The sequence below is a fragment of the Thunnus thynnus genome, chromosome 3 (assembly GCF_963924715.1).
Source record: "Thunnus thynnus chromosome 3, fThuThy2.1, whole genome shotgun sequence".
Taxonomy (NCBI): domain Eukaryota; kingdom Metazoa; phylum Chordata; class Actinopteri; order Scombriformes; family Scombridae; genus Thunnus; species Thunnus thynnus.
In genome coordinates, this window is record NC_089519.1 from 33,830,009 (window position 1) to 33,843,593 (window position 13,585).

The window sequence follows — 13,585 nt, forward strand, 5'->3', positions numbered from 1 at the left end:
ATGATGATCTGGGATGTTGCTAAAATGAAGATGCACAGACACAGTTTGTATTGAAGAAGACCTTAATTGTCATGTGAGCTGTTTATCACCTTTTCGGTCCATTTAATCTCTTTGGGGTCACTCAGGGAAGCAGAATGTGTGGTAGTTTACTGAGTATGAAGCCTTTTCAGTATAACAGTCCATATTTGTTAGTGACAACTGTAGATCACTGACTGAATCATTTTCATACTTAGACACCTCGACAATGAGCGTTTGTTCAACTACTGTACAACAAGGTCACCAATGTGAACAATCAACACTTCTGAAACTGAACCTCTAACTGTAATGTTTAATGAATTTAATGTCAAGAATAAACAGATTAAGATGCAACTCAATCATAAAAAGTGAAAAGTACTAAAAGTAATTTTAAATGTGTGTAAACAATCAGTGATTGATGGTAAAATGTTGTTTCAGGGTTGTGATTCAGTATCTTTGATGTTTCTCTGTCCTCTAGTGGTGAAGCTACAGTGTTGCAGATTAAGGCTTCATCACTGATGATGTGCTCTGTGTTACAGTCAGAATGATTGTGAATGAGTGAGTTTCCAACTGCAGATGTAAAACATTTTGTCATCTGATTTACACATAGATTTCTGTATCATGTTTTGATGTACTTTGCTTTTTACTTGTTTCTTAATACTTACAATAAACATTGTGCTCATCATGTGACCTCTTACATCCCATACTGATGCGGTACATCTCTTTGAACTCATGGTGGTGTATTCAGTGTCTTAACATGCAGTAGAAGTGTGAAGAGATGCATCAAACCAAATGTCACACATCTGTCACGTGTCATGTTTTTTCTTTAGACACTGAACTGTGCCCACACATAAAAAGAGTAAGTAAAAAATAACTGCAGTGACACTGAACTGTGAACTCGATACAGACATACGAGCTGCTGTAGAGGAGTGAGACCTGAAGAGTGGGGTGAATACTTCTTAATCTGTATCACACCAACCTGTAGGAGTTGTTGTGATGACTCTATGCATGATTAAACCCAGACAGACATGGCAGGATGTGTTTCAGAATAAGTAGATGTTCTTTGTTTTTCTTTCACACAGGAACAAACTGTTTTCATGCACAAACATGATTTCTATGACTGTCATTAAGCATTTTAACCTTTCACAAGTTCATACAAACAATTATACATATTCATACAGTAATTTAGTGCCAGAACTTAAAAAGAGGAAGTAAAAAATAAAAACGTCCCACTATTTCTCTCCTATATTACTAATGTGCCAGAACACTGTTCTGTTATTCTCTCCAACATAGATTATATGAAGTCTTTAGAAAACAGTAAAACTTGTATTTATCTTATGTGTTTACTGTCATTTGGCTCCTCATGCATATTCATAAAATAACAAACAGGAAGTAAATCAAGTGTTTTAACATCCTGATATCTGACTTCTGCTCACAGATCACAGAGGACGAGCATCTTAACAGACAACGTCCTTCTCTGTTGTAAGTAGAATAGTTTACTGATATGATTATTACATGTTGTTTACATTATTTGATGTATTTTATTGTCTCTGAAGCCTCACAGAGAGATGAGAGGAGCAGCTATGAGTTTAACAGCAGCAGCGAGTGGATTTGTTGTCTTCCTTCTCTCTGTGTCAGGTACTGTATATCTACATTTACATTGTAGGACATTTAGCTCACTTATTCAGAGCAGCATGAAGTCATTTTAAGAAAGTAAATATAAAATATCCCAGATCAGCACTTTTCTAGGTTTGATGTATGTGTGATGCAGTATGATGAATAACTTTTAAACACCAAACATTAACTTCTGTTTATTTCTGTGTAAACTATAGCTGTTGAATGAAGGCAAAATGGTAAAAATAACATCAATATTTACTGCTGAACACTTTAATAATATGATATTAAGATGTTCAGCTGTGTCTGCGTCATGGGTGGTGGGGGTGGGGCCTGGCTAATAAGGTTTGTCCACCCTCCCTCCATGGATTGTAAGAATCATATATTTTTATACATGCATATGCATATATACATAGTTCTATGATGGTACAGCAATGCACTGAGAATTTCATCTCATCATAATGTTTTAAATGTGTTTGGTAATTTCTGCACTCTGTATTGTAGAGCTGGACAACTGTTTTAGCTGTTACAGTTATAACAGTTGCTCCTCCCTGTGAAAACTTATTGTCACCTATTTTGTTTCAGCCGCTTTCAGAAGTTTCAATCACGTCATGTTCTGCATTTCTTTGTGGTTTTCACACTTAACTGAGCAGCAACTTGACCAAAGAACTAACAGAGAAGAAACTAACCAAGACAACCACAGACTCTCTAATGCTTCTTTTTCTTCTTCTCATCCTGTTCAGTAAAACTGCATTAATGTTCACAGTTTCAATACATTCTTGTTCCTTCACTGCACCTTCAGACTGTACGATGTTCTGTCTCAGTGCACAGAGAGATTAACTGTAAACTGCATCTAAAACTGTTTCTTTGTACTGTCAATTCAAAGTATGTATAAATATCTTTGGACTTTTAGACTTTTCTATACCTGTGTTCACCCAGGCACAATTCAGAAATAACATAATGAAAGTCAAAAAAAAGAGAAAGAAAGTGTATGAAAAGTAAATGAACATGGGGAAAAATAATGATATAGAAGAAGTCTGAGTTTTAATGAAGTGAAAACAACATTGATGTACCACTGATCTGCTGCTCCACTCAAAAAAAACTTAGTTGAATGTCTTTTTACTCATTTCATGTTTGAATGACTTGTTTGATAACAAATAAGAGACACATTTCAAACGTTCAACTTTAACTTTTTTAAAACTACAACAAACAAAGGGGACAACGGTAAAAACTTGCAGAATGAATGGACTAAAGCTGAAACACTCAGCAGTAACAAATGATGAAATATGATAAACAACTGATAAAATACTGTATTCCAGTTCAGTTCTAGTTAGACTGATGCATGATGAGGAGCTTTGAATGACAATGACTGCAGATAAAATCATATTGGTGTCATGATCCACTTTGTCTTATTCACTGATTCTTAACTTGTTATGAATCTGATTGTGGTTTCTGATGTGCTCTGTGTTATAGTGGTACAGGGTCAGAATGGCTGGGGAGTGACTTACACTTCTACTCAGATCTGTGCCTTAAAAGGATCAACAGTGGACATGAACTGCACCTACAGATACCCATCCAGAGTAAATGACCATGATACTGAAGTTGAGAGAATATTCTGGTATACTAAATTGAGTGATAAAGAACCTGTGGATCTGAGAACAGACTCAGAGTATTCAGGTCGTGTTCAGTATCACTGTGATAAGAGCGACTGCACTCTGAGAATCACAGACCTGAGAGAGAGCGACTCAGCTGAGTACAAGTTCAGGTTCATAACAAACGACCCAAGAGGGAAATATACTGGTTCACCTGGAGTCACTTTGACTGTCACAGGTAACATTTTCACCTGAAGATTTAATCATTTAATTCCAAACTGTGAACACAAGTGTGTGTGTGTGTGTGTTCTTGTATGTGTGAATGTTGAAAGTTAAGTTTAAAATCAAGTCTTTTCTTCTTTTTTTTTTCTTTATTCATATATACAGATCTCCAGGTGCAGGTGAGCAGATCAACATTAAATCCTTCCTGGGCAGAGCTGAAGTGTCACAGCAGCTGTCATCTACCTGATGGTTCTTCCTACATCTGGTACGAGAATGGACAGGACATATCGGGACAAACATCTAATTCTTATTCAGGCAGCTTTGATTCTACAGACAGCTATTCCTGTGCTGTGAAAGGACATGAGAAGTTCCCCTCTCCTTCACTGTGTGAGTTTACTTCACAGTCTTTTACACCATCTAGTGGAGTGTTTTAGCTAATGTATCAGAACTGAATGTGTCATAAATATGGGTGATATCACTTCCCTCTCTGTACTGATCCCATTAAGCTCTTGGGATACTGTTGTAGGTATCCCAACAACAATACAACCTTCAAAACACTATTTACATGCATATCTGATAGTGTCTGACAGCTATAGGCTACATAGATAAAAACACATACAGGAACAGTCATGCACACATAATGCTTAATGTTGGAGACATCAAGCCTCAAGCTTTTTCAGCATTAGCGTGTTCTGTTGCACCTGTCACCACATCAAACAGTGTTGTCACAGTGTACTGACACACCCCAGAGTGCACTTCTGCATCAGAGGTTAAACCACTGGAGGGCAGTAGAGACAAGGTTTCAGCTGGGGTTAAATTGCTCTTTAAAGGAAAAAATGCACTGTGAAATGTATGTAGTTTATTTCTATAGTTTATTCAAGTACATTCTTAACTGAAAGGAGTAATGCCAAATACTACATTTCCCAGAGAGCTATGAGATCACTTGAAACCCTACAATATACATGGCTCCACATCTAATGATTATACATTTCCTTTATCAAACTGTATCTAGATTAATCATCAGTTTTTTTGAATGTGTTGATCCACACATGAAATTAAATTAAAAACTTCAACATTGCATTATTAATTGCATTTTGTGGTACTCAAGTGTAAAACACTTTTCATGTTTGTTCTTGTGTTGGTGCCATAAGCTTCATAAATTAGTCTCATGTCCTTCTCTGACATGGAAAGAAGGAGGCCCATGCAGTATCTCAGCAGGTTTACATACAGAGGGACCTTCATGACAGATTAAAGTCTGTTCTCTGATGTTGTTATGAGTCTGGTTGTGGATTCTGTTGTGTTCTGTGTTACAGTGGGTCCCTGGGGAGTGATGTACTCTTCCACTCAGATCTGTGCCCTCAAAGGATCATCAGTGAAGATAAACAGCACCTACATATACCCATCCAGAATAAATGACCATGATATTGAAATTAAGGAAACATTCTGGTTTACTAAAGGGCCTGATGATGACCCTGTGAATCTGAGAACAGATTCAGAGTATTCAGGTCGTGTTCAGTATCACTGTGATAAGAACGACTGCACTCTGACAATCACAGACCTGAGAGAGAGCGACTCAGCTGAGTACAAGTTCAGGTTCATAACAAACGACCCAGGAGGGAAATATACTGGTTCACCTGGAGTCACTTTGACTGTCACAGGTAACATTTTCATTTTAAATGGAGCAAAACATTAGTTCAGGCAGAGCACAGAGCTTTACCAGCTGCTTGGTTACCAGCTGACTAATAATGGTCATCATATTGATAGAAGTGGACAGTGCTTCCATTATAACCCGACACTTCTTACTATTACTCTGTTTACATGCTAATGCTGACACCATCTGCTGCCCCAATCTCCTCATTATGTGCTTTGCTTTTGGTATTCTTTATTTCTCTCAAATCTAATGTTCATCTATGTGATTATTAAGGTTAGTTAGTAGAATCGTCATTACTGCTTGGATTCTCTGAGAGCTCCCTCAAAGAGCAGGTTCCTTTCCACCAAATGTAACTTTATAACCATTTGTTAAAAATGGTCGATTTCTTGACGTTGTGATCAGTTAGTTTCAGATGTTTCAGATTATTTAGGAAATGTTACTGTGCACATGTGAATATTTTCTTGTATGTGCTGTATGTTGACAGTTAATTCCAAATGACATTTCTGTTTATTGTTAACACATACAGACTTCCAAGTGAATATTAGAAAATCTTCCCCCAACCAGCATCCCACCCGGACAGAGCTGACATGTCACAACAATTGTCAGCTGCCTGTTGATCCTTCCTACATCTGGTACAAGAATGGCCAGCCAATGGAGGGAAAAGATATATATTATCATCCGGACCCAATTAATCCAGAGGACGAGTATTCTTGTGCTCTATCAGGATATGAATCTTTCCCCTCTCCTTCAGTGTGTGAGTTTTCTTCACAATGTTCCACTAACACATCAAGTGCAAATTTTGACCCACATAGTCTACAACAAGTCAGACCCAGTTTTGCTTCTTTTAGCTCTTTTCATTTCTACTTTGTACTTTTATCAACATAACTATTTTACTCAGACCAAAATATAATGTCAATAGTTTTTTTTTTTTTTAATAACCTGCTGGCTTGTGCTAAGGTGTGCAAGTGTAGTCAAGTGCAGGGACACCATACCAAGCAACGTAATGTCTTCAGAATGTTTGTAGAGACAGCAAGATTTATAGAAGAAAACACATAAGATGTGTGACAGTGAGGCAGATAGAGTTATCTGAAACTACAGGGCCAATAACACTTAGTGTACAACCCAGCACGCAGAATCTGAACACACACACACACACAAACACAATCCGAGAGAGAAAAAACAAATATAGAAAAGGAAAACTGATTAATGATTACTAATTAGCATCTGCCCCCACCAGCAGGAATCTAAATCTGCTTGCATGAAAGACAGTGAGTAACTGAGACAGTACACTGGTCAGTGGTAATAATCAAACATTAAAAAGAAAATTGAAAATGTATTCTCTCATACGTTCTTTCATTTGTTCCTGCCTCCATTATTGTCTGTAGAGTATAAATTATCAGCAAATGAAACAGACTTGGTTTTATGTTAATATTCACATCTTAAAGTTAATATGTGTTCATATCATATCATCTTACAGATCCTCCAAAGCTTCCCTCTGTGTCAGTGAGTCCCTCTGGTGAGATAGTGGAGGGCAGTTCAGTGACTCTGACCTGTAGCAGTGATGCTAACCCAGCAGCTAAATACACCTGGTACAAGAAGAATGTAAATCCAGACCTTCAACCTCTCAGTAAAGAACCACAGATTGTTTTCAGCTCCATCCAGTCCTCTGACTCTGGAGAGTATTACTGTACAGCTGAGAACCAGCTGGGGAAGAGGACATCTGAATACATCTTTATTGATGTGAAATGTGAGTGAAACATCTCATTTAAAAAGTAAAAAACTGCTTATATTGGTAAACATCTTTGCACTTTTTTAACCAAAAAGCATTTTGCAGATCATGTGTATTTTCCTCACTTTCCATCTGCTGTAAAAGTAAAATTTAACAGTTCTGTTTCCTTCAGTTCAAACTTTCAGACATTTCATTTATCTATAAGGACAATGCACATTAATCAACATTTCTGTGTTAGTCAGCTGGTTGATTTTCAACTCCAGTCCCATGGCGAGATGGTCTAGAACCAATGAAGTGATGCTTAAAAAATTACAGACAGACAATAACAACAAAATAAGCTCTCACAAGACATCTCACAAGCCATGCAGAGCAACAGGACACAGCAAAACATTAATACAATATCCACTATTCATCCATTCACCAGACCACCTTCAAGTTTCCAGATGCTGCCACATGCATGATGCTGTTTTTAAATCATGTGCCACTGTAGTAATTATCACCCTAAAATAATCTGTGTTAATACATCTTTTATAGATGCTCCAAAGACCTCTTCTGTGTCAGTGAGTCCCTCTGATGATATCATGGAAGGCAGTTCAGTGACTCTGACCTGTAGCAGTGATGCTAACCCAGCAGCTAAATACACCTGGTACAAGAAGAATGTAAATCCAGACCTTCAACCTCTCAGTAAGGAACCACAGCTCGTCTTCAGCTCCATCCAGTCCTCTAACTCTGGAGAGTATTACTTTACAGCTGAGAACCACCTGGGGAAGAGGACATCTGAATACATCTTTATTGATGTGAAATGTGAGTGAAACAGCTTATTTAAAAAGCAAAAAACTGCTTACAAATGGTAAATGGACTGTACTTGTATAGTGCCTTTCTAGTCTTCCGACCACTCAAAGCGTTTTTTACACTACAAATCACATTCACCCATTCACACACATTCATACACTGATGGCACAGCCATCAGGAGCAATTTGGGGTTAAGTGTCTTCCCCAAGGACACATCGGCATGTGGACTGGAGGAGCCGGGAATTGAATCGCCGATCTTCCGATTAGTGGACGACCCGCTCTACCTCCTGAGCCACAGCCACCCCAAAGCTGCAAAGATATTTACACTGGTAAATATCTTTGCACTTTGTTAACGGAAAAGCATTTTGCAGATCATGTGTATTTTCCTCACTTTCCATCTGCTGTAAAAGTAAAATTTAACAGTTCTGTTTCCTTCAGTTCAAACTTTCAGACATTTCATTTATTTATAAGGACAACGCACATTAATCAACATTTCTGTGTTAGTCAGCTGGCTGATTTTCAACTCCAGTCCCATGGCGAGATGGTCTAGAACCAATGAAGTGATGCTTAAAAAATTACAGACAGAGAAAAACAACAAAATAAGCACTCACAAGACATCTCACAAGCCTTGCAGAGCAACAGGAGACAGCAAAACATTAATACAATATCCGCTATTCATCCATTCACCAGACCACCTTCAAGTTTCCAGATGCTGCCACATGCATGATGCTGTTTTTAAATCATGTGCCACTGTTGTAATTATCACCCTAAAATAATCTGTGTTAATATATCTTTTATAGATGCTCCAAAGTCCTCTTCTGTGTCAGTGAGTCCCTCTGGTGAGATAGTGGAGGGCAGTTCAGTGACTCTGACCTGTAGCAGTGATGCTAACCCAGCAGCTAAATACACCTGGTACAAGAAGAATGTAAATCCAGACCTTCAACCTCTCAGTAAGGAACCACAGCTTGTCTTCAGCTCCATCCAGTCCTCTAACTCTGGAGAGTATTACTTTACAGCTGAGAACCAGCTGGGGAAGAGGACATCTGAATACATCTTTATTGATGTGAAATGTGAGTGAAACAGCTTATTTAAAAAGCAAAAAACCGCTTACAAATGGTAAATGGACTGTACTTGTATAGCGCCTTTCTAGTCTTCCGACCACTCAAAGTGCTTTTTACACTACGAATCACATTCACCCATTCACACACATTCATACACTGATGGCACAGCCATCAGGAGCAATTTGGGGTTAAGTGTCTTCCCCAAGGACACATCGGCATGTGGACTGGAGGAGCCGGGAATTGAATCGCCGATCTTCCGATTAGTGGACGACCCGCTCTACCTCCTGAGCCACAGCCACCCCAAAGCTGCAAAGATATTTACACTGGTAAATATCTTTGCACTTTGTTAACGGAAAAGCATTTTGCAGATCATGTGTATTTTCATCACTTTCCATCTGCTGTAAAAGTAAAATTTAACAGTTCTGTTTCCTTCAGTTCAAACTTTCAGACATTTCATTTATTTATAAGGACAACACACATTAATCAACATTTCTGTGTTAGTCAGCTGGCTGATTTTCAACTCCAGTCCCATGGTGAGATGGTCTAGAACCGATGAAGTGATGCTTAAAATCAGACAATAATAACAAAATAAGCACTCACAAGACATCTCACAAGCCGTGCAGAGCAACAGGAGACAGCAAAACATTAATACAATATCCACTATTCATCCATTCACCAGACCACCTTCTAGTTTACAGATCCTGCCACATGCATGATGCTGTTTTTAAATCATGTGCCACTGTAGTAATTATCACCCTAAAATAATCTGTGTTAATATATCTTTTATAGATGCTCCAAAGTCCTCTTCTGTGTCAGTGAGTCCCTCTGATGAGATAGTGGAGGGCAGTTCAGTGACTCTGACCTGTAGCAGTGATGCTAATCCAACTGCTAAATACACCTGGTACAAGGAAAACCAAATACTGCTTCAAGGACCAGAAGGAATTTATCATTTCACCTCCATCAGCTCTGAAGACAGAGGGATCTACCACTGCAAGTCTGAGAATCAATATGGAGAGAACTCTACGTCTCTATTCATTAATGTCCAGTGTAAGTACAAAACAAATCAAATCTCTGATATACAAAGTGGGGTTTAACAATATGTTACGAATTAACTGCCATCTGAGTTCAGGCTGGTAGAAATATCATGTTCTAAAGTAGAAAGGCTGAAGGCAGATTCTAGCATGGCTGCTTTTTCTTTGGTCCCCTCCTGCTGGTTTTGTATGCATATAAATGAACCCAAAGAAAAATACTGATTTTTTTGGTCTCTATACATATTGCCCCCCAGATGCTCCAAAGCTTCCGTCTTTGTCAGTGAGTTCCTCTGGTGAGATAGTGGAGGGCAGTTCAGTGAATCTGACCTGTAGCAGTGATGCTAACCCAGCAGCTAATTATACCTGGTACAAGGAGAATGAAGACTCACCAAAAGCATCAGGACAGATCTTCACCATCACTGATGTCAGACCTGAACACAGTGGGAATTATTACTGTGAAGCCCAGAACAGAAAAGGACGTCATAACTCCACCTTATATCTGACTGTTGTGGCAGGTAAGTTATATTCATTGACCTTCAGACACACACACACACACACACACGCACACACACACACACACACACACACACACACACACACAAGCACACACACACACACACACACACACACACACACACACACAGACACACACACACACACACACACACACACACACACAGACACATACTTGTATACTACACTATTGATAAGCCATATCTCCTTTCTGTGGGTCTCAATTTTTAGGGAAATCAGTATTTATAATTAGTATCATTGTGGTGATTCTGGTGGTCCTGATGCTGATTCCTCTGCTTCTCTTAAGTCTGTGGATGAGGTAAAACAATAAAGAAAACATCCTTCTTTAAATTTCTTATAACAGTCATGAATTTCATTTTGTCAAATTTCTTATTCTTGATGGATTCAATCCAGGAAGAAGAAAACTCTGAGCTCCACCACTGAACTGAATGAACCTGTAGAGACTATAGAGGTGAGAGAGAGACCTTATTGACAGAACTTATCCTAAAATACAGTTATGATGATTTGGCTTATAAATGCACTAGAACACATTTTATTATCAACATAAAATCATAAAGGGAATTTAAATGTAAAGAAAAACTTGCTGAGTAGAAACCAGTAATGTTTTAGGCCTTAAAAGTCGACACAGAATTGAATCTGAAGCATTATTATTAAAAATATTTAAAAGATTCTAACAATATGCAAACTGCATGATTGAGGCTCATTGAGTCTTATATTGTCATCTCTCCCAATCAGTTGGACTCTTCTCCAGTTTATGAGAACATCTCAGACTTGCAGGTCGTCGCTGCAGCAGACAGAAGACACAGAGGAGCAGGAAGACGTGGAGTAAAGTCCAGTCAGGTTGGAGCATCATGAAAGGAAAAAAACAGGCCAACAAGGAGAGAGAGAGACTTTAATGACAAAACTTACCCTATAATACAGTTATGATGATTTGGCTTATACATGCACTAGAACACATTTTATTATCAACATGAAATCATAAAGGGAATTTAAATGTAAAGAACAACTTGCTGAGTAGAAACCAGAAATGTTTTAGGCCTTAAAGGTCAACACAGAATTTAGTTTGAAGCATTAATATTAAAAATATTTTAATAATGCTAACAGTATGCAAATTGCATGAATGAGGTTCATTGAGTCGTATATTGTCATCTCTCCCCATCAGTTGGACTCTTCTCCAGTGTATGAGAACGTCTCAGACTTGCAGGTCGTCGCTGCAGCAGACAGAAGTCACAGAGGAGCAGGAAGATGTGGAGTAAAGTCCAGTCAGGTTGGAGCATCATGAAAGGAAAAATACAGGCCAACAGAGAGACTTTATTGACAAAACTTACCATATAATACAATTATGATGATTTGGCTTATAAATGCACTACAACACATTTTATTATCAACTTGAAATCATAAAGGGAATTTAAATGTAAAGAAAAACTTGCTGAGTAGAAACCAGTAATGTTTTAGGCCTTAAAGGTCAACACAGAATTTAGTTTGAAGCATTTTTATTATCATCATTATTATTATTATTATTAGTATTATAAAACATTTAAAAAATGTCTAACTCTATGTAAAGTGTATGAATGAGGCTCATTGAGTCTTTAATTGTCATGTCTCTCCATCAGCTGGACTCTTCTGTGTATGAGAACGTCTCAGACTTGAAGGTCATCGCTGCAGCACAGACAGAAGACACAGAAATCTACAAAAACCTGGAGTAAAGTCCAGTCAGGTTGGAGCCTCCTGAAAGGAGGAAAACAGACATTAGATTCATTGTTACAGTTACAAGAAGTAACTCACTGAAATTTCGTGTGATTTTGTTGTGATGCAGTTGAACCAGAGGCTGGACTCACCTGATGGAGGCAGAAAGTAGTACAACAGTGAAATATGACAGTGGAGAGAGAGGCTGTAGAGGATGATGTGGACGTTTTCATGTTCAGTTTTCAGTAGCAGCAGCAGGTAGAAGTGAGCAGCACAGACAGTCAGCAACAGCATGTAGCAGAAGCTTTGAGAAGAATGTGCTGATGGCAGCTTGAACTGAATCATGTCGATGTGTCAAACATGATTGATTGTTTAGATCAGTTGAATGTCAGGTGGTGTGTGTGACTCAATTGATTTATAATTTACTGAGTGTTTTGTCTGAACTAATGCAAGCTTATTTTTTTCTCTGTAGAGTTCGTTATATTACAGATATTTAGGATTAGAGCTGTTATGTGAAATGTTATTTTAAATGTAAAAATGCTGTAGACTGGAGAGAGAGGCTGTAGAGGATAATGTGGACGTTTTCAGTAGCAGCAGGTGTGTGTGACTCATAACTGTGTTTATGTATATTGAGTGTTCTGTCTGAGGTAATGCAGGCTATATTATTGTACTTTACTCCTTTTTCTTTTTCTATATTACAGATATTTAGGATTAGAGCTGTTATGCAAAATGTTATTTTAAATGTATACATAATAAATCACTTTTGAAGAATCCTGATTGGCTTCCTGGTTTGCACCTGTCCTGGCTCACAAAGCTCATTAAGTCTGTTCAGAACAAAGACATCAAACTGGAAGCATCACATTCACACCATGTGCAGTATACTGTATATTTCCACGCATCAAATTCAAACATAATCTCGGTTCTATCACATTTTGCTGAATGTCACATTATCCAGGTATCGCTGTGGCTGAATAAACAGCCAGTTTCCACAAAAACTGTAGTTAGAAACTTAATTTCAGTTCCCTTTCACTGCAGCAGAGGGCGACAGTGTGCAGAAACGTTCAGCTTTAATGAGAAACGTCATCTTGCATGCATCTTGCAGGAGGACTGTATTTTGTGAAAAGAACTAAAAGTAAATTTAAATGTCTTAACAATCAGTGATGGATGATAAATTGTTTTCAAGATGTAGGTATGTCATTTTTAATGTTTCCCCTAAATTTAACATCTAAGTACACATTTAATCCAACAGAACCAAGAAAATATATTTCTTATCTTTGCCCTCAATATTCAGCCTTTTTTCCTCTTCAGTAAAACTGCGTCATGGTTCACAGGTCAAAGAGATGAACTGTAGAGAGCATCGATACATCTTTACACAATAGAAGAACTAAATTCTAAATTCCAAACAATCAGTGATTGATGGTAAAATGTTGTTTCAGGGTTGTGATTCAGTATCTTTGATGTTTCACTGTCCTCTAGTGGTGAAGCTTCAGTGTTGCAGATTCAGGCTTCATCACTGATGATGTGCTCTGTGTTACAGTCAGAATGATTGTGAATGAGTGAGTTTCCAACTGCAGATGTAAAACATTTTGTCATCTGATTTACACATATATTTCTGTATCATGTTTTGATGTACTTTGCTTTTTACTTGTTTCTTAATA

The 13,585-nt window shown here is 37.9% G+C and overlaps 1 protein-coding gene across 1 annotated transcript; it reads left to right on the forward strand.

Moving 5' to 3' along the window:
* The first annotated feature begins 1,942 nt into the window (after window positions 1–1,942).
* On the forward strand, window positions 1,943–10,451 carry LOC137180486 (B-cell receptor CD22-like). Its single transcript, XM_067585877.1, has 10 exons — window positions 1,943–2,000; window positions 3,103–3,459; window positions 3,609–3,830; window positions 4,757–5,101; window positions 6,572–6,841; window positions 7,358–7,627; window positions 8,416–8,685; window positions 9,466–9,723; window positions 9,962–10,218; window positions 10,419–10,451. Exons 1-10 carry the CDS (start codon window positions 1,943–1,945, stop codon window positions 10,449–10,451), a joined length of 2,340 nt encoding a protein of 779 aa, XP_067441978.1.
* Window positions 10,452–13,585: the final 3,134 nt, after the last annotated feature.

Excerpts from the sequence above, each read along its gene's own strand:
- LOC137180486 (XM_067585877.1), top strand. The coding sequence starts at position 1,943 with ATGGGTGGTGGGGGTGGGGCCTGGCTAATAAGGTTTGTCCACCCTCCC. Across the intron at positions 5,102-6,571 it reads AGTCACTTTGACTGTCACAG|ATCCTCCAAAGCTTCCCTCT; the intron begins GTAACATTTTCA and ends ATCATCTTACAG. Across the intron at positions 7,628-8,415 it reads CATCTTTATTGATGTGAAAT|ATGCTCCAAAGTCCTCTTCT; the intron begins GTGAGTGAAACA and ends TATCTTTTATAG.